Below are 19872 nucleotides of genomic sequence, written 5' to 3'. Positions count from 1 at the left end.
GACACCACTGTCTGTAGTGCAAAGTGATAGAATAAAAATATGCGACAGTAAACTAAAAACTTTAGTACATATGAATGTATGTACTACGTCTATAAACACACATTATTTGTATGTATGTTTATGTCCAGTAAATGATGTGCTTTGGTTTCAAGTTGTTGTTGTTGCTGCCGTGTTTCATCGCATAAATGCTGCTGCTCTATAGCTATACCCCCTTCATTGTCGTTTGTTCGCTGCTGTCGTCAACACTCTACATTCATATATACATACTCGTATTGCGGTTAANGTTTCAAGTTGTTGTTGTTGCTGCCGTGTTTCATCGCATAAATGCTGCTGCTCTATAGCTATACCCCCTTCATTGTCGTTTGTTCGCTGCTGTCGTCAACACTCTACATTCATATATGCATACTCGTATTGCGGTTAAGTGCTGCTGAACTACTCGAGTCCTCGAACACCTGATTGTTTTCCTACTGGGTGTGTTACTGGCTAGTAGGGCATTCAATACCGAAGGATTTTAACAATTCCGAGATTTCGGGATGCAAAAATTCTAATCCCGGGAATAGTCGGGGTTTCGACTTTATCACAACTTTTGCATTTAACAGTAGGTTCGCCTACAGATTCATTGTCACCGTTTGGTCTTACAGGGAGCATAATGCACCTCCATCGGAAATTTAATGTGTAAATATTTTTATAGTATTCCTAAATGTCTATATTAATTGTAAAAAGCCCTGGCTAATATCTTCAGAAATTAATTTTCCACAAAACGCTAACAAAATAAAATGAGGACAACCCTTCCACACTGTAAAATCTTGTTGTGCTTTCAATTGCTACCAGATTTTTCGTTATTACACAGTTCTTGCCACAAAATGTTTGAGTAAGTACAGTTATTTAGGCAGGTTATGAAATTCACGTCCGAATGCAAATAGCTCAAGTTCACTTTGAATCAAAATTTTGGTATTCTGTATATCTCGTTTTTCATCTCAAATTAATTAATTTTTTCGTTTTCAACATCTCTTTCATTCCGTAAATGACTAAGTAAAAATCTCGGCATCCCGGAGCTGTAATCCCGGGATTTCGGTACATGTAAGTTTGCGGGATCCCGGAATCCTACTGCCTGCTGCAGCTATCACTGTTGGTGTAGGGGACGTCACGGCCGTGCCGTGGTGGTGTTGTGTGATAATCGTTTTTGCTTTTTAATATTTATTTTAAAAGGAAAACAATGCGAAAAACGCAGTGCGGATACTTGTGTGTCGCCTTTGTTTTAATTCCTTCATTAAATGGATTTATTTCTGTAAACATTTCTTTCAGCGCGCACGATTAACCCAGCGCCGCCGGTCGTCACCGGCCACCTACCACCGACGACCGCCGTGCGCCACACCCACCACATATTCAGCTCACTTAAATCACTATTCAATTGACGTTCTTTCTACTCGGCCCACCCCCGTGCACCTGCATTCTTCGGTGCCGCTTGTCGAGGAAACTATTGTGCGATTGTGTTGAAAAGATGAGGTGAAGTGATGTAATTGATTTTATGCAGCCAGAAAAACAACAAAAAGCATACATACATACACACAAAATGAGAAAAATAAAACCAAGAAAAAAAGAAAAATAACAGCTACCTACATAGATACATATGTATGTACTTATATCGACATAACAGGAAAATAGTAAAAAACCCAAAAACAACGTTGGGAGTAGTGAATGAAAAAAAAGTTTCGTCGCAGAGACAATATTGATATTGTGCAATATGGGCCTGTACATCATGTACATAGGTATGAACGTGCATAGGCTGGCTGGCGTTGATACTGATTCGGGCAGAATAATAAAAACATACAAACAAACAAACACTTACTAGCAACTTTATTACGACTTATCAAATAAAAATATATAAATAGCCACAGAGGGAAATCATCGATACAAAAGCATACGCATGTAAATCCTACCAACTTAAAAACAGAAAAATAAGTTCGCCGTACATCTATAGACTATACTATCTTTGCAAGGCAATTAATTTTTTTTTACCGAACGTACACTAAAAAATTTAAAAATGCGACTATAAATCGAGTATATTTTTGTTTATTTTTAAATTTTTTTGGTAAATTTACACGATGAATATGTATTTTTCTCGTTTACATATTTTCGTATGTAAAAATCCCTTTTGTTAGCGGCTTTACACAATTCTGCGGGTGAAATGAAACAGCAGATGTGTATTTTGTAACTTGTACACACCTTCGTAGTAAATTTACGCACACCACAGCAGCTATATTACTCTAAAAAGTCCGAAATTTCAACAAACTATTCGTTTAATAACCGAGCATGTAATTCGCGAATAATAAGGTAGGAAATCAGTAATCTACCTTTTAGGTAGGAAATCTACACAATTTTTTTTAGAGTGTAAGGTCGCCGTTTTACATTTTTCGTCATATCATGGGCATTTACAGTCGGATCTTAAAGTATGATGTATCGATGTGCTTGTCTCGAGGAGAAAATTGTGCCAAAGTTCATTGAGTTCAATTACCATGTTCTAGTAATTATCCACCAGATATAAGTTCTTATCGGTCTAACATACCACTCTAATGGCAGTAAATTAAAGCTCACAACAAATCATTAAACTTTTGATAAGGAAGCATTTCAATTATGCCAGCAGAACTATTTAAAAAAAATCTTTGTATTGCCGAATATAGGTGTCACCGAAAAATGTAGAGACCCGTAGGTTCGGGATAAATGTTCGAAATTGCCTTGCAAAAATACTTTCAAGTCGGGGGTGTATGGCGAAATTTTTTTTCGTTGCCCTGTACGGTGGTAGGGTATACAGTGCATCTTCAAGTGACACAAATTTTATATGTAGTATGTTTTTTGTATTGTTTAATAAAAAGCCGCATACGAAATAAAGTATCTATGTTAGTGCCTTCGTTTACACAAATTTTCTTTAAAATCGACCATTCTTCAAAATAACTTTAAAACGAAGCTTCTCTAAAGATTACATGTAAATACATACATATATGTATGTATATATGCAAGCCCAGATTTTGAAGGAAAATAATGTGCATATATACATACATATGTATCTTTAAAATGAGGCGGGCTGTATACATATTTGGAATATAAGAATAACAATAACTGGGCTCGAATCTAGACCTGCGGAATGGTAGTGCGCACTTCTAACCACTACATCACAGCGACTGATTTTAAGGAAAATCCGTTTTCAATACTTCTTTGAGGTATTGTTTTAACCATGAATCGAACTTTGGCCTTAGGGAGTGGATGTACGCACCTCCAACCACTCGGCTATAGCTACGGAATATGAGAATAACCCTTTCAAATTTGATTTACCTACAAATCCGCGTAGTTTTGTTTTTCGATTACATAAAAGAGGCTTTAGAGTTATATTTTGAAGAGAGTTACCATTTGTTTAAAAAGCAGAATTAATTTAAATTATATAGCAGTTATATGCAATATTAAAATATGGGTGTCAAACGGAAGAAATCTTTAGTTTGAACACGTATAGCCAGTTTCACGAAAGCAATTTAAGTGAAAAATAATTTATTTACTTCAATTTAATATGGAAACTGACAGAAAAGTCATTTTACACTTAAGTTGCCTTCGTAAAACTGGCAGTTAAACTTTGTTTAAGATGAGAGGGTTGCCACCTGTGTAAAAAGTTAAATTCAAATTATTTAATAAGTTAAATTAATTATATCAATATGGGTATCAATCGAAATGGTTCTGAAAGGGCTTAATTTCAAAACTACATGTAGGAGGGTTGCCACCTGTTAAAACTTTTATGTCAACTTGAATTAATGGAATTAGGTTATGCATTATGTATCACAAAATAGGAGCCAGACGAAATAGGTTTATTAAGGTTTTAGTTAAGATAAGGAGCGTGTCCACATCCCACAGCTTGAAAGTTTCAATCAGTTATAACTTTGGAACCATAAGTCACATGAGATTTTCACTTCAGCATCACTCCCCAAAAACTCTTTCGGGAATTTGTATGCTGTTACAACAACAACTTTTAGCATTTTTTACGTTTTCAAATAATGTAATTTTTAATTTTACTTACAATTTAACACAATTTATTATTTTTTATTTTCAATTTTATATAATTTTAAAATGCTGTCAAATTAAAAAAAAATCATGGCCGACTACCTGAGAGAACCTTTTTTCCGTAATATGTTTTTATAATGGACATAACTATGGCAGATGCTCATGGTAAGGTATACATACATACATAAATGAGTTTGTGCAAGGAGGCGTGGCACATGCCATTTTTAATCGGTTATTTGTTCACCGCGAACGACGTCGGGCACTCTTCAATGTAGTTTCATATAAAATTTTGAGCCTCCAATAGAACCTACCCACCATGCAAAACATGGGAAATAGGCGGCACACCGTTTTATTGCCGTGGTGACAAATCGGCAGCATCATTTCGTTCATGTCAATTTTGAAATAAATAAGTCATCAAAAATTCCCAAACTTCTAAATTTCGCGTCAACAGTATTATCCAAACCAAGCACAGGATTGAAAAAATAAGAAGCCCCTTAGCGAAAGAAAGAATTAATTCCGTTTCTAAGTTCCAATCTTGCATACAAAAAATAAATGAAGTTTTAAATAAAATTATTTCAAATATCGCCTGAAGCGACAAAATCGACTCATTCAGGTAATAAGAAAACGACTCGCCCAGGCGAGTTGCCTTCGGCGAACGTTTTAGAGCGACTGGTAATAGGAAATCGATAAAATGGCGATATTACCGGCAATAAATTTGTTTCCGAGGGCAACACGCTTTCTTATTGCCAGCAACAAAAAATGTTTAGTGGGTAGGCTTTTATATTGAAAAAAATATATATATACTGCACGATTTGTAAGTATGCTTGTGTATGAAAATGTATTCTATGTAAGGATTATTTTTCAAAGTTTGCCCGTATCCTAATATTTTTTAGTATTATGTACTTTTTTTTTGTTTAAATTATGCGAGCGTGATTTTACAATTTCATACGATTTTCTAGGAATTTCTTCTTGCTATAGACGTTACATCGAGTGGCACTCCCGAGGAGAAGCTCAAATGGGCTTTCCGCATGTACGACGTAGACGGTAATGGCGTAATTGACATACAAGAAATGACGAAAATTGTTCAGGTAGTAAAATACTAGTATATATTATTGCAGATATATATGTATGTATGTATGTATGTATGTACTCGTAGTATGTGACGCAAACACCTGCAGACATGTTGTGCCTTTTTGTTTGCCATTTTATTTGAGTTACAACGTTAAAAAGCCATTTTTATTTACTACAGTAATTAAAAGAAAAAAATACCAGCTAACTTTCTATACACGAAAAATTAGCTTTTTCCTTCTTTTCTCTTGCACACACAAATGTTGTAATTATGCTTTTAATTTATGCCCTCAGTTCACGTTTGCTCAAACTACTTATTAATTTATGTATGTCTGCGCCCATTAATTTATAGGTGAGCTGTGTTGTGTGTTCATATAAAGCTATAGTTTTTATTTCACATACTACTAACTACATGCATGCGTGGGTGTGTGAGTGTAAATGTGTATGTTCCATTGAATCTCTATAGTATATTTATTGTGTGTGCTTCGGTTTTGTTTGTTTTAATCTTACAGGCCATATACGATATGCTCGGCGCGTGTTCATCGAATCGACCAGCCGATTCCGCTGAGGAACGTGCAAAAAATATTTTCGCAAAAATGGACGAAAACAATGATGGTCAATTAACCCAAGATGAATTTTTAAAAGGGTGCCTGCAAGATGAGGAACTTTCAAAAATGTTGGCCCCATAAACACCACAACCAAATAAAAAGAAAACATAAAAACCAACAACCACCCCCTCACAAAATAAAATTTAAAAAAAAACCAAAGAAACAACCACAAGAAATTTTGAAAGAAAACAAAATAAAAATAAGCAAATGACCCATTGTGGTTTATGTAATTTATTGAATCATTTATATCATAAAATTTATAAATTTACATTTCCTAAAATGAATACTAAGGCATCTACTAAAATTTAACATTGTGTTTCAATATTTTATACAAACTTGCTACATACGGACATACATACTTACGAGTAAAATAAAACTTGTATTTTTATGCTTTTGTTTCTTGTAATTTTTTGCAATAAAGGCATTGAAAAACAAATCTAATTAAGTGCAAATGCACGTACATACTTGTGTATGTGTGTAGTTATGTTTGCAGCAGTAGCTCTAACAATTACTTGTACATATGTAGCTCTCATGTAGTCTAGTGTTTTTCGTTTCGTTCCGTTTTAAAATATTTTCTTAAATTTTATTTTATTATTTAAGTGTTGATTGCTGCGAATATAGGCTACTACAAATAAAGATTCCGCTTAGACGCTGACGTATTACTACTGCCCCGATATCACACATTTATTTGCATATGGATATATGTATATATTTTTTTTTTATTCGGGGACATTGTAATGCATTTGCAATTGGTAGCAAATTGCAGTATTGGCATTTCAGTTTTCTTTTAATTTTAGTATCGCAGGCGTATGACTCGCAATAAGTTTTGTTTGTTTTGAAAAAAAAGGGGGGAAATTGCTCGAAATAAAAAACGCATACCACTTGCGGTGCGTCCAATAGGTTTGTTTAGAAAAGCTGGTAGTCACAAACGTGGCGGAAGTAAAATAATTAAAAAACGAAAATGTGAAAAAAATCAGTAGAAAATTAAGACAAAATTGAAAATCAGAAATATTTTTTTTTTTATTATATGCATAGTATTCATATACAAAAGAATAAAGAAAGTTAAACAAAACCTATGCTCAACTGCAGCGCACTTGTTTTTTTTTCTGGTAAATTTCTTGTTTTCATTTTCGACAATGCGCCAAACGCTTCTTAATGCTTGGCGTGTAAGTGCATTCTAAATAGCAAAACTAAGCAGATAAAAAACGCTTAACTTGCAGAAGCTAATTTGTTCCACAAATTCTATACGAGTCATTGTGTTTCTTTCGCATGTGTCTTCAGCAAAAATAAAAAGAAACCAAAAACATAAAAGCTATTTTTACTACATAACAAGCGAGTTGTAGATGTGTGAAAATTACCGGGGAATAAGGGTAATGGGGAAAGTGTGGGCCGTTATGACAAATAATACACACTTAGTTAAGCTTAATTTGAATAAAAAAGTGTTTTTTTTTTAGTTTATACCTAGTTCCAAAATAATTTACTTAAGCACTTCTGCCCAAAAAAAAAAATGCAAATCTCTTGCTTCTAAAAAGTTGGACGAATGCTGTAGGTTTGATATATTTATAAAATATCAGAACCTCCATACAACGAAAAATTCAAAATTTTGGAAAAAATTCGTCATAAGTACCTATAGGTTCGTTTTTTTATAAGGGGTCTCTAACCGTCAACGTATTCCGAATTCGTTATGTAGAGGCTTCTGAGTCGAGATATTTAGTTTTATAGATGCCTTTTGCTAACGGGACTTTAACCGTTAATATATTTAGAAGGTTTTCAAGCTAAAAATTTCTATATATTTATATCTATGGAACATTTTTTTATATTGAGTTTTTCGTTATATCGAGGTTTCCCTGTAGTAATTAAAAGTTTATGCCGCTAAGTATCAATCTACGTAGAAGCGCTTAATTTTTATGCGATTTTTAAAGCAAACGTTTAACAACAGTGTTATTCGTAAGCTCACTGCTTACAATGATATTAGATTTGACAATTTTTTTGAGAATCTTACTTATGCTAATTGGATTTTTTTGCCTCTATTTTAATCTTTGCTGTATTGACGTTGTATTTTTCGTATATCTATTCAAGCAACCCCATTCAAGCTCGCTAATAATCTGCTAGTTGTTCAAGTTCGAAGCGCACACGATCAATAACGGTAACAAAATCTTAATATATTTATCATTAATTTGGAGTTTTTTTTTTATTAAAATTTTTTATTAACAGGAATTTTTAGCTTTGTTGTAAATCTTTGTTTTTCTTTTATCTTCAGAGAAATCAAAGCATGAGTAATCAAAATGGGTAAACAAAACAGTAAATTGAAGCCAGAAGTCTTAGAGGACCTTAAACAAAATACAGAATTCACAGGTAAGCATTGCAAAGAAATACATATAAAATAAAACCCTTTAAACAAATATATTGTTATTATACAGCTAAGTTTAGACTCGTGGTTAGAACTCTACTACATATGATCGTAGATTTCATAAAATTTTCGAGAATATTTAGAGCGCTACTCCGCTTTTTCCACTATCTGAACAAACAAAAAAAAAATCAAGAAGTCGCACAGTGGGATTTCGGCCAAAAAAATTCAACTTTTTGAAAATTCAATTCTTATAAATGGACGGTTAAAGCAATATTTGAAAAAGAAAAATTCATTATAACTTTTTACGAAAGTTACAATTTTATACAAAATAAAAGGGGCTGAAGTCAGAAGAACTTTATTCAACTATTTAAAACTTACTGAGACTTTTGGTTCAACTGAGCCAAGTTTTTTTCTAATAACTTTTTTTTTTGGTTGCTTTTGTTGTAGGTGCATACGAAAATATAGATACAGTAAAAATCAGCGCAAAAACCCCAATAATTTAATAAATATAAGCAAAGTTACACTTAATAAATGCCAACTTTGGTACTTTTTATGGACAAAAACTTTGTTCTCTCGGTCTTCTTACGTCTTCTAGCTATAGAAAAAATAAAGATCGGAATCTTTTCTTTCGATTAAAAAAAGACACATATTTGCGACTTTTAACGTAACCCATATAATAATGATGGCATTTATGGTGTTTTTAAGGCGTTTTTGAGTTTAAGTTTGCATGGTAGGTATGTATGTGTTAAAATAAATTGATTACTCCCATTTGTTGGATGTTTGGTTATAATATTCAGCCTCGTTGCGTAAGTCGTAAATTAGGCTAAATGTACGACTCGACAACATACGCATGGTCGACTGTCGTGCTGAAATAAGTAAACAGTAATCGACAAGTAAACGACGAAAATAGCCGAAAACTATGCAGTGATGCCAAGTTTTTCCGTTTCAATACACTAGTCGAGTGGAAATGTTAGGCAATTACGTGAAATTTTCGATACGATTCGACTCTCGAAAAACGACTTGCCTTCGACACGACTCTCGCAATAATGCTGATTATTAATAAAAATCGGGTGCTGTCTAGAATCCTACGAATGCGTTAGCCTTTTGGATTATCCACCACCCAAAAAGTTCACAGACCACCGTCGAAGAGTGAGAGAGGATGGCTCAATACACTCTGTTCACGTGAGGTATGTATGTATGTACATATGTAGTTCAGAGTATCGAAAGCCAGTTTGCATCTTTAAGGTCAGATGCGGGACTCAAGTGCCATCAAATTCGGGATGAGGAGAGGTATCGGTCCATAAGACTAGGCTTTGATCGCGTGTTTTCCAAATTTCTGTGGTGGAATTACTCAGTCTTCCAATTATCAGAAATAATGTCAATGGCCATTGAGCGATTGAAGGCCTTGGTAGGGTAGTCTACTTCCTCTGGACCCAAATGATTCAGCATCAACATGCATATACCATCGGGACCTATGTCCCATTCTCGCAGATAATTCCCTGAACTTAGCCTCTGGTGGAAGTAAGAGGTTTCTAAAAGGCTGTGCAGAACTGCCTGATTATAATTTTATGGTGTAACATACGAATATAGTTTTTTTTTAATTTTTTCATCTTTAGCCGAAATGACAGTTTTTGGCTCGGTTGTAAATCTGTGTCGGATCGGTCATTAGCTATTCCTACCAAAGAATTATGCTGATTGTTTTTATTTTTTTGTGCTAGTTATTTTATTATCTTTATCTATCTTTTATGTAACGTGCTTGTAAATATTATTATTTTCAACTTCAGATGCAGAAATACAAGAATGGTATAAGGGATTTTTAAAGGATTGTCCCAGTGGGCATCTCTCCGTAGAGGAGTTCAAAAAAATATATGGGAACTTTTTTCCGTATGGTGATGCAAGTAAGGTAAGATTTTGCAAGTTTATATTTATTTCTAAAACTCTTTTATTTTCATAAATTTGGTTTAAAATAAAAACTAAACTAAAAACAAAATATTAAAAAAATAAAAATTAAATAAAATGAAAAATTAAATTTGTTGATTTGGTTGGTTTTCCGTGGGAGAAGGATAATTTATTTTAGACAAGGGATGACGGAAATTCGTTCCAAAATAAATAAAAAAAAAAATTTAAATATAAACTAAAAATATGTATTAAAAAATAAATACATACATGTAAATATGAATATAAAAATATAAAAAATAAATATAACGAAATAAATGTAAAAAATATAAAGTAGTTACATGAAAAATTTAAATGTTAAATCGAATAAAAAATTAAAAAACTTAAAAAATAACAGCTTGAAGACAACTTGAAAAATTAAAAGCTAAAAAAGAAATTAATTTCATTCCATCCTTTTTATTTCCAGTTTGCTGAGCACGTCTTTCGAACATTCGATGCCAATGGCGATGGCACAATTGATTTCCGAGAGTTTCTATGCGCGTTGAGTGTGACATCACGCGGCAAATTAGAACAGAAGTTAAAATGGGCTTTCTCTATGTACGATTTAGATGGAAATGGCTACATTTCCCGACAAGAAATGCTGGAAATCGTCACGGTTAGCAAACAAAAAATACATCTTTTTAAGGTAGCAGTCTTATCACCAACTCCATGTGAATAAATCGTTCCCGTAATTGAACAGGCAAAACAAAAACAAGTTGGGAGAAACTGTTTTTATTTTGCCTAATAATTTTTGTGCAAATTGGTTCACATGGAATTCGTGATAAGGCCGCATAATTCGCATACTGCAACAACACATATTTATGTACGTACATATGTATGCATGTGCAATAATTTTTAACGTTTTTTTTTATTTATTTATTTCACATTCAATTGAATTTCTTTTTCTCTGTGCTTGCAGGCAATTTATAAAATGGTTGGTTCTGTTATGAAAATGCCGGAAGACGAGAGTACGCCAGAGAAACGAACAGATAAAATTTTTAGACAGATGGATCGAAATAAAGATGGCAAATTAAGTCTCGAAGAGTTTATTGAGGGTGCGAAGAGTGATCCATCAATTGTTCGTTTATTACAATGTGATCCTCAAACACATTAACTTTTATATAATTAAAAAGTTATAACAAGCAATAAACAATTAATCTCAAATACATGGAAAATAATAAAAAAAAAAAATTTTTTTCTAATTTTGTTTATTTGAATTGATAGAGGTGAGTAGTATGCTGTTGAAAAAACCAGTAATGTAAAGATGTGACGGAAAGAAGCCACGGAAATATACGTAAATAGATTATGTTAAACAAAAACTGATCATCGAAATCCATTTTGTGCTGAAAGTAGATTTAAATAAATGCCGTTCGTTATCATAAATAAGATCAAAAGTTGCCATCTTCATGTCTAAACAGAATTGCATTTTACATGTATTGATTATTATACATAGTTAACATTTCATAATATTTCTATGACCCACAGGTCGTATGAGTAATATTTTTCGATTTCGTCAAAGTATCACAAACAGAGAAATAAATTACGCATACGCATTGCTGACCACATACTTGATATTTATGTTTATTACAAGAAGACAATTTCCGGATTAAGCAACACACATATAAAACTCTAATTCGTAATACTATGTAGCTCCATTATCAAGCTGACTTTATTTGCACTAATATGTACCCTTAACCGCTCCTTTTGCTCGAATTTTCAATCATAGAAAGAAATAAGGGATGCACTCTAGTCAGTGATTTGATAACGCTCCTTGGGTATACCTTCCTGCTTTGTCACGATACCTGATTTAAAATTTATGATGAATGAATTTATTTATCTTATGCTTTTTGCGGGGTTTCTTATAGTAAATGTCAAAACGACCTTTTCAGGATGTCGCTCAGTCATTTATTTTATTTTTTTCTGTACTTTTTTGAAAAATACTTAGGCCGGCACATGAAAACTTTAGTAGGCCGTAAAATAAAAATGCGAGCTAACTTTTGCAAATCCATCGACTGATTTACTACAGGATGGGTATACTTTCAGAAAATGTTGACAAAGCCCAGACTGGTTTCGGTTGTCGCACAATGTTATATTGAATATAAGATTCAAACTTTTTATAAAAGTTACGGTGTCACGCATTTTCTTCGCAAAATCTATGAATGCAAATTCTTGAGCAAGACTGGTATGACAGCTGTCAGGCATCATCATAAAAGAGCAGGCTACACAAAGAAGTTCGATGTTTGGGTGCCACATGAATTAACGCCAATTAATTTGATTGAAACCATCAATGAAATCGAACTATTTTTGTTTTGGACTACGGGCGCTAACAAGTGGATTGGATACGAAAATATAGGTAAATGAATATTACAGAAAATTTAATACATCGTAATAACTTAGTAATTCATTTTGCATGAGTTTATATAAACACAAAGTTCATTGTTCAAGACATTCCATATAAACCATAAATGGAAAATTACAATATTTCTTCGTCAAAATAGTTTAAAGCAAATAATGAAAGGGCAAATACAAATTTTAATTGCAAACAGAAATATTGTGGGCTAAGGATCTCAAATAATTTATCAAGTGCAAATAGCGAAATAATTAGCGATAACGTAACGATGCAAGTTTTATGTGCATTGTATATATGAGGCCTTGAGCGCTAGAGTAGCCTGACATTTAAAAAAAAAAGTTGGGGTGCACCTTAAAATGCATTACTAGAATCGAAACGGTAATAGCCCGAGGCACGCCCTTTTAGTTTTCTTTTACTATAATACAGTGGTCGAAATAATTATAGCCGTACCACATTTTGACAAGTTTTAACGTATTATTTTTGTTGCTATTTAATTTTATTTAATTCTTTAACAAAACCCGTGTAAATCCAAGTTTCAAACTTTGTACAATATNGATTATTTTTATATGAAAATAAAGTTCATTCTTTAACAAAACCCGTGTAAATCCAAGTTTCAAACTTTGTACAATATTTAAAAAAATCAACAAACTTTCGTAAAAATTTCTAACTTTTTTAATTAGAGATTTCCTTGAAAGATTCTGAGTACACAGTTTTGTAGCCCATGGAATTCTAGTAGAACAAAGTACAAGTTTCAAGGCTAAAAATTACGGTTAATTTTCTAGAACTTTTTTTGTCCAGGATGTTGCGGGTTTCTTCCATATAAAAATAAACTGTGTATTCGCTATATGGAAGCAAATAAGACAACAAAATTCGGAAAAATCAACCGTAGTTTTCAGGCATTTGATACTTGTACTTTGTTCTACTAGAATTCCATGGGCTACAAGACTGCATACTCAGAATCTTTCTAAAAAATCTAATTAAAATAGTTAGAAATTTTTACGAAAGTGTGTTTAATTTTTTTTATATATATTGCTCAAATTTTGAAACTTGGATTTACAAGGGGTTTGTTAAAGAATGAACTATATTTTTATAAAAAAATAACCAAAATTAAATAACAACAAAAATAATATGTTAAAACTTGTCAAAATGTGGTGCGGCTATAATTATTTCGACCACTGTATGTAGCATCACGTAGGTGCATGAGCTTTTTTATGAAAATACCGCATTTATTTTTTATAGATCCCTCTTTCTCATATTACTAAACATTTTTTTTTTGTAGACAACTAGGCTCCTTCTTCATGGCCTCATAAAATATATATAAATATTGTCATACATTGAAAATATGTATGACGGGTTTTACACGGTTCAAGTCATGGTGAAATTGTAATAAGAGCGATAAGAAGGATTTATATTTATTTTACACTATCTTAGTTATTTGAAAGTTTGCCTTTAAAATTGTTTATAAGTTAGCCGATTGGCAGAAAATAAATCGAGATAGCTGATTTATTACTTCATCTGTTTGTTGCACCATGGGTTAAAGTACTGAATTTAATTATGCTTGCAAATGGCAGAGAGTGGGTGAGAAGAAAAGGGGACATTCTTCTGTACCGTCAAGGCGTTTCAAGTTTCTTGCATAGCTTTTGACATTTTCGTCGTTTCCCATGTAAAGAATGAAAAACTTGAATTAAAAAAATTGAAAATTTAATCGAAATTTATTCTAAACTTTGGAGATTTTGTGTTTTGGGGATTTTGTGACACTGTCGCCAAAAAGTGTGGGATTTCGTGTTCGGGGATTTTTATATTGAGGATTTTGATTTTGGGGATAATGTATTTGGGGGTTTTGTTTTCGGGGATTTTGTGGCTCTCCCCAAAGACCGATGACACCACACAAATGACTTCAATGCCTAGATTGACAACGAACAAAGGTATGTTGATTGTTTGGTGGGATTGGAAGGGAATTGCCCATTATGAACTACAACAATACGGCGAAACGATCAATTCGGTCGGTGCTGTGCATAACTTGGCCGTTTGAACGAAGAAATCAAAAAAGAACGACAAATTGAAGGAACTTGGCTGGGAAGTTTTAATGCATCCACCGAATAGCCTGGACTTTTCCCCGACGAACTTCTATTTGTTAAACTCTCAATATGTTAAAAAAAAAGAAGTTGAACGAACGAAGAGACCATCACTTGGCGTAGGTTTTTGCCGATAAACCACAGAAGTTCTACACTGATGATATGAAGCTACTCGAAAAATGTCATAGATAATAATGGTAAAGGTTATAGATAATAATGGCCAATATATCGAGCCCTAACGCCAAAATAACGTAAGCGACATTTTTTTCAAAATTTTATTTTTGATGCAGAAATGCATCTAGATATGCCCCAGAAATATTTCTGCTTCAAAAAGAAAATTTTGAAAAAAATGTCGCTTACGATATTTTGGCGGTTAGGGCGCGATATATTTCATTGAGATTGATTTTCTTTAAAGAAAAAAAAAAGTTTTTCAAATGTACCCAAAAATCCATGGAGACTTTCCTGATGACCCAATACTTATGTATGTTAATTCGAATAGGTTTTATTTAGTGTGAGCCGGACATATAATCGTACTCAAAAAATATTCAGCGGGACAACTATCTTAAAATCCGTACAGTCCTGCTGAAATCGGTGCGAATTTTCGCCGTAAGCGGAACTCTTCTTAGAGCAAAAATTGTTAAAAACTAGCAACTAGCATTTCTAAAGTAAAACTTGATAATTTGACTCATATAGTTTTGTCAAAAATCCATCTGCATACAGTGTCAACGAGCGCTAAAATTTGTTGTATGTACTTCAAAACGTATAACAATTTTCTGCCAAATACCTCATAGGCCTTCTTGCGCGTTGCTGCTACCAAATGCAATGGACCCTGGGCGCGCAACAAGCGTTCGCAATTTATTAGCTGCCACAACAAAGCGTACGTAATTAATCAATGTGCATTGGCTGCACTAATTTAAATAAGTATTTTCCCTAAAATCTAAATCTAAAAGTGTTTTCGCATAAGTGTTAATTGGCGTGGTTGACAACTTGGCGCTGATTGGCTAAACTTTTCGAAATAAATGCAAAAAAAAACCTTTGCCTCAGTAATTGGTAAGGCTTCCAATTTCTAAATTAACTTTCTCGATTGCAGTGTTTTTTGTATACCTCTTCAATCAACATCAACCTCTTAAAGGTATCAATAGTAGAAGGCAGCAGCTGCAGCGCGAAATTATTTACTTGAAGCAATTGAAAATTTAATTGTGCACTTTGTTGAAAATCTGTACGCATTGAAATACACAATTGAAAAAAAGGCGATAAATAGAGGCATATACATATAAAGTTTCGTTGAAAAGTGAAGTAATTTAGTTTAAATATTTGGAAAAATTATTGATTTTTATATAAAAATTTATTTCTGGTGCGAAGAAATTATTTGCTCGAAGGTGCAAGTATTTTTTATAATTTTTTTTTTATTTTTTCAATTGAAAATTGCAAGTGATGTCATAGCTGAAATGTGATAAGCTCTTTCCATATTTGCACAAATTGTGTGCATAGGTATTATTGTCGATTGCATAATTGTATTGCAGCAGCTAATTACAAAGTGGCCAGTCGCCTTGTTAGTGAAAGCCGCCAAAAAAGTAATTCGAAAGCATATCACCGCGTTTTTAAGATTTATTATTTTTGAAGGATAATTTAGTTAAAAACTAAATTTTGACATTGATTTTATTTTTATTTTTTCTAATGGGGCTTTTGTAGTCACAATAACGTTGAAATGCAATCAAAGCACGCACCGATAATCGATTACATAAGTGCAACTGATAACGTTGGTGGTACTTGAAGACGCAAGGTGCCAAATATTCAAACAAAAACAACAAAGGAAGAGTTTAAAAATAAATTCAAGTGAAATTATTTACAAAATATTTGATGGTTTTAATTTAAACAAATAAAAATTTTTCAATTTAACTTCAATGTCATGTAGTATTTACGGTTAAAATTCAAAAATTTAAAGATGGTAAAGACCTTTTATTGCGCTGACATACTGACATTGTATAATTTTTTTATTTTTTCGTAGCTAAATTTTAGCTTATTATATATGCGTAGTAGTTAACGCATCTGATGGATCCTGGACACATTGAAAAGACTAAATGGAGAGAATCTAATACTTAGATTTTAATTTTTTTTATTATGCTTTTTTAACTCTGTGTTATGGCTGGTGGTTGATTTTATTGGCTGCTGTTCGCATTTGAAGATTTTCAAATCATGCCAAAAAAGGGTGTAAAAACAACTCGTGCCCATATTAAGGATGGCAGATCGAAAATAACAAAAAACTAATTTTATCGCTTTGAGTAGATATGCGAAGAACAGAATCGAAATCAATCTCAATAAATCAATTCTTATTTAAGGGGCAACTACCTTAACCATTTTCGTAGTGCACCCTAATATTTTTTTTTTTAATATTAGTTAAGATTTGAGCATAAAAAATATCCTCTATCACGAGAAAACAAAATATTCAATCGGTAACAGAAAAAATCTGCATCAATCTTTTTTAAGTATTGGGTGCCGAAAATTCAGTCTAGTCGGGTCGAATGAAAGTAATAAAAATCGAAGTGGCACCATGGAAACTCTGAAGTTTCGCGTAAACCTGTATTGGTTCTTCATACACATACACACATATCTATTTATTTACTGCCTTAAATGTGTTCGCAATTTTTTCAACTCCTGCACTTGTTCCTTTTTTTCTGAGGGTCTGTAAAATATGTGTATATTATTCATATATTACTTAGTTATATTATAAGTTAGGTTAGGTTAGAGTGCCTGCCACGTAGGCTGAAAAGGCCCGTTGTGATTTCACAGATGGATGCCATTTATTTACAGGAGGTTCGACGTATGCCCGCGTATTAAGCATAATTGATTTCGGATATTTCCGTCCCTCTCATAGCCAGCTCGTCGGCGGTGGTCAGGAATGTTTCTATGCCCAGGGACCCATATAACAGTCAAGGAGCATTTTGATGCCAACAAGTCGAAAATTCTTCTGCAGTATGTGGCTACTTTGAACGGTTTTCCGTTAGATTTTAGTGATTTAGTACCAGTAGCTTGACTCTAAGAATATATCGCTATGGACCGTTTTGGAGGGGTGGAAGTTGATAAGTCACCACAAGCGGGCACCGTTATGGCCTTAAGCTCTGCTTTTAAATCACTACAATGCGCCGGTAAGCGTAGACTGAGCTTAAGTGCGATTTCAGCTGAGTAAATCCCGCTAACCATTCTTTCATTTATCCCCTTCCCATGCGTTATTCTTAGGGATTCTTATGGAGAATTTTTTGTCTAAACAAAGTAGAGGAGTGGTATAATATCGTTGTCGTAGATTATTCGTCAGAGTTTCAGGGAGCTTTGCGTGTTCGTATCTGAGGCCTCTTCACGGCTGGATAGCATTTAACCTGGCAAAACTAGAGTAGGCCACCAATGATATCCACCTTTTGCCTATAGCCCTCTTACAGGCGTACAGGGCGGTTGCATTCCATAATAGCTATTTTAGTCAACTTGTGACGAAATTCGTCAAAATCTCTCAAGTGCTGCCAAGTTTTCCCGTTTGAGCACACTAGTCTTGTCGAAATTTCAAGCAATACCATATAATCCTCGAAACGATTCCACTCTCGGAAAACGTCTTGCACTCGACACAATTCTCGCTAGGAGGCTAAATATAGAAAATCACTTCCAGCAGTCAATAAACCCATTTGGAAAAGTATTTTGTATTTTTCGAAACAGTTTCGTTTATTTGCACAGACATGTTCTACTAACGGGAACACGAATAGTAAAGAAATGAACATTTTTCTCGAATTCCCATCAAAATTGTATTCAAATTGTAAAAGTAGTTTAATTTGGACCAAAGTTGGGGGAATAGTGCTATCAAAAAAGGACTGTAAATGGAACTTTTGCAATAAAACGATTCGAGAGCTACCTGGCGATTTGAGTTTTTGTAAGAATATTTGTGCGATTAACTCGATGTCAGCGCCACCTATCGAGTTTTCTTTCAAAAAAGAAAATTGTTTGAAATTTTAATTTGACTATCGCTACCTACCACATCCAGCTGGGCAACAAAAGGGGTACAATTCCGCATCTTAAAAAATTTGCTCTCCCAAACATATTTACATCGCGCGTTCAATTGTTTTTTTTTTGAACTTTCTGCCTGATGTTGCAACTGAAAGAGACCAAATCTCATTTTCTTTTTCTTTGGCACTAAAATCATTTGACAGTTTGGCTCGAGGCCAAAAACTTCGCCAATTGTTTCTTTCTTTTGAAAAGTTACGGTAGTTAATTGCACCAATTTTGAACAGATCCTTCTAATATCTTCGTGGGGGAGCTTGATTTCGTGGTCTACCCATGAGAGCCGAGTTGAAAAATCTCTTCAACATAGCATCATCGTCCATACGTGCGACACTCCCAGCTTCATTGAGTCTTAGGTAGAAAAGTTGTCACGAAAGCCTTTCCCACTTTGTTTGATATTTTTCACATTACTGCGCCACACATATTATAAGCACAGACATTATACGAGTTTTGTAGCGTGTGATTTCAGATCGTTAGGAAGAGGGCTTTGCTTTTCAATAGCCTACAGATGCCACAGNTGGATAAGAAGCAAGTTGGCGTACCAAGAGAAATACCAAGAGCACAAACCTGGGCTGAACGTGTGCTCCGATCAAGCAACACTGGGTAGTTAGTATGCATTTTCGATTACAAATCTGTCTTTGGGTTTTTTATAGATAATCAATAAAAATTTGCATTTGCATGCGTTTGGCAAAAAACATATGTATTTTAACTTTTCAATATTTTCAAAGTTACTAATGTTTCTTTTTGTATATTGCCTGCGATTTCAGTGGACGCGACCTTGATTCGTACACATCTTCAGGCAAAAGGGATAAGCATCTTGTTCAAACTTTGGCTGCCTCGATTCGCACACATAATTATCACACTAAAGCTTATATTAACCAGAAATATGCACATGTTCTATAAATAAAACAAAATAAATTAAAATACCTATCTAAATACATATGTACATAAACATACATACATACATACATACGTTCATAAATATGAATAACAACTAAAAAGTTAGTTAAAATTGTAGTACAATTTATTTATAAGGAGATGTTTACCTATTTACGTTACAAATAAAGTGGGAGCTTGTCGCTATAATACTCTTTTGATATATTGAAAATCTTTTTATTTCACTGTAATGCAGTAAATTTACCTACTTACTTAGTTAGTACTGATCCTTCAGAGGTGTAATATAGACATTTTTATCAGTAAAAGCAAGAGACTTTGTTTTGAAATAGACCGCGTTTGCAACTTTATTATCGATTAAGTCATCGATATATGCATTTATCGGTATATTCATCGATTTGCTTATCGATATGCCTTCCAAGCGATCGCTACGAGGTTGTAATTCCAATTCGCTGTCTAATCGAACCCAGCCAAAGCGAAATTCGAAGTTCGCTCGGCGTCATTTCG

At 33.5% G+C, this 19872-nt stretch overlaps 3 protein-coding genes across 7 annotated transcripts; all 3 read left to right on the top strand.

Moving 5' to 3' along the window:
• Positions 1-1251: 1251 nt before the first annotated feature.
• Positions 1252-6029, top strand: LOC108376674 (neuronal calcium sensor 2-like). Of its 5 annotated transcripts, XM_017632902.1 has the most exons (4): positions 1252-1492; positions 2201-2202; positions 5004-5132; positions 5625-6029. In XM_017632902.1, the coding sequence occupies exons 3-4, from the start codon at positions 5073-5075 to the stop codon at positions 5799-5801; spliced, it is 237 nt and encodes a 78-aa protein (XP_017488391.1). In that variant the 5' UTR covers positions 1252-1492; positions 2201-2202; positions 5004-5072; the 3' UTR covers positions 5802-6029. The 5 variants fall into 5 exon arrangements, with proteins under 5 accessions (XP_017488391.1, XP_017488389.1, XP_017488390.1 ...); XM_017632900.1 differs by lacking the exon at positions 2201-2202 and having other exon boundaries at positions 1252-1506; XM_017632901.1 differs by lacking the exons at positions 1252-1492; positions 2201-2202 and adding an exon at positions 1791-1929.
• A 1951-nt stretch (positions 6030-7980) lies between these two features.
• Positions 7981-11189, top strand: Nca (neurocalcin homolog). Its single transcript, XM_017632896.1, has 4 exons — positions 7981-8075; positions 9855-9973; positions 10433-10621; positions 10925-11189. The coding sequence occupies exons 1-4, from the start codon at positions 8006-8008 to the stop codon at positions 11117-11119; spliced, it is 573 nt and encodes a 190-aa protein (XP_017488385.1). The 5' UTR covers positions 7981-8005; the 3' UTR covers positions 11120-11189.
• A 7790-nt stretch (positions 11190-18979) lies between these two features.
• On the top strand, positions 18980-19422 carry LOC108376672 (flightin-like). Its single transcript, XM_017632895.1, has 2 exons — positions 18980-19074; positions 19239-19422. The coding sequence occupies exons 1-2, from the start codon at positions 18980-18982 to the stop codon at positions 19372-19374; spliced, it is 231 nt and encodes a 76-aa protein (XP_017488384.1). The 3' UTR covers positions 19375-19422.
• The last annotated feature ends 450 nt before the right edge of the window (positions 19423-19872 follow it).

The sequence above is a fragment of the Rhagoletis zephyria genome, unplaced genomic scaffold (assembly GCF_001687245.7).
Source record: "Rhagoletis zephyria isolate East Lansing unplaced genomic scaffold, Rhagoletis_zephyria_1.1 Rzeph_scaffold_10807, whole genome shotgun sequence".
NCBI classification, from domain to species: Eukaryota; Metazoa; Arthropoda; class Insecta; order Diptera; family Tephritidae; genus Rhagoletis; species Rhagoletis zephyria.
This window is presented reverse-complemented; position numbering and strand designations above follow the sequence as displayed.

Coding starts and splice junctions, on each gene's coding strand:
- LOC108376674 (XM_017632897.1), top strand. CDS start 2,453: ATGATGTATCGATGTGCTTGTCTCGAGGAGAAAATTGTGCCAAAGTTC. Junction 2,525..5,003: donor AGTTCAATTACCATGTTCTA/GTAATTATCCAC, acceptor ACGATTTTCTAG/GAATTTCTTCTTGCTATAGA. Junction 5,133..5,624: donor AAATGACGAAAATTGTTCAG/GTAGTAAAATAC, acceptor TTAATCTTACAG/GCCATATACGATATGCTCGG.
- Nca (XM_017632896.1), top strand. CDS start 8,006: ATGGGTAAACAAAACAGTAAATTGAAGCCAGAAGTCTTAGAGGACCTT. Junction 8,076..9,854: donor ACAAAATACAGAATTCACAG/GTAAGCATTGCA, acceptor TTTCAACTTCAG/ATGCAGAAATACAAGAATGG. Junction 10,622..10,924: donor AAATGCTGGAAATCGTCACG/GTTAGCAAACAA, acceptor CTGTGCTTGCAG/GCAATTTATAAAATGGTTGG.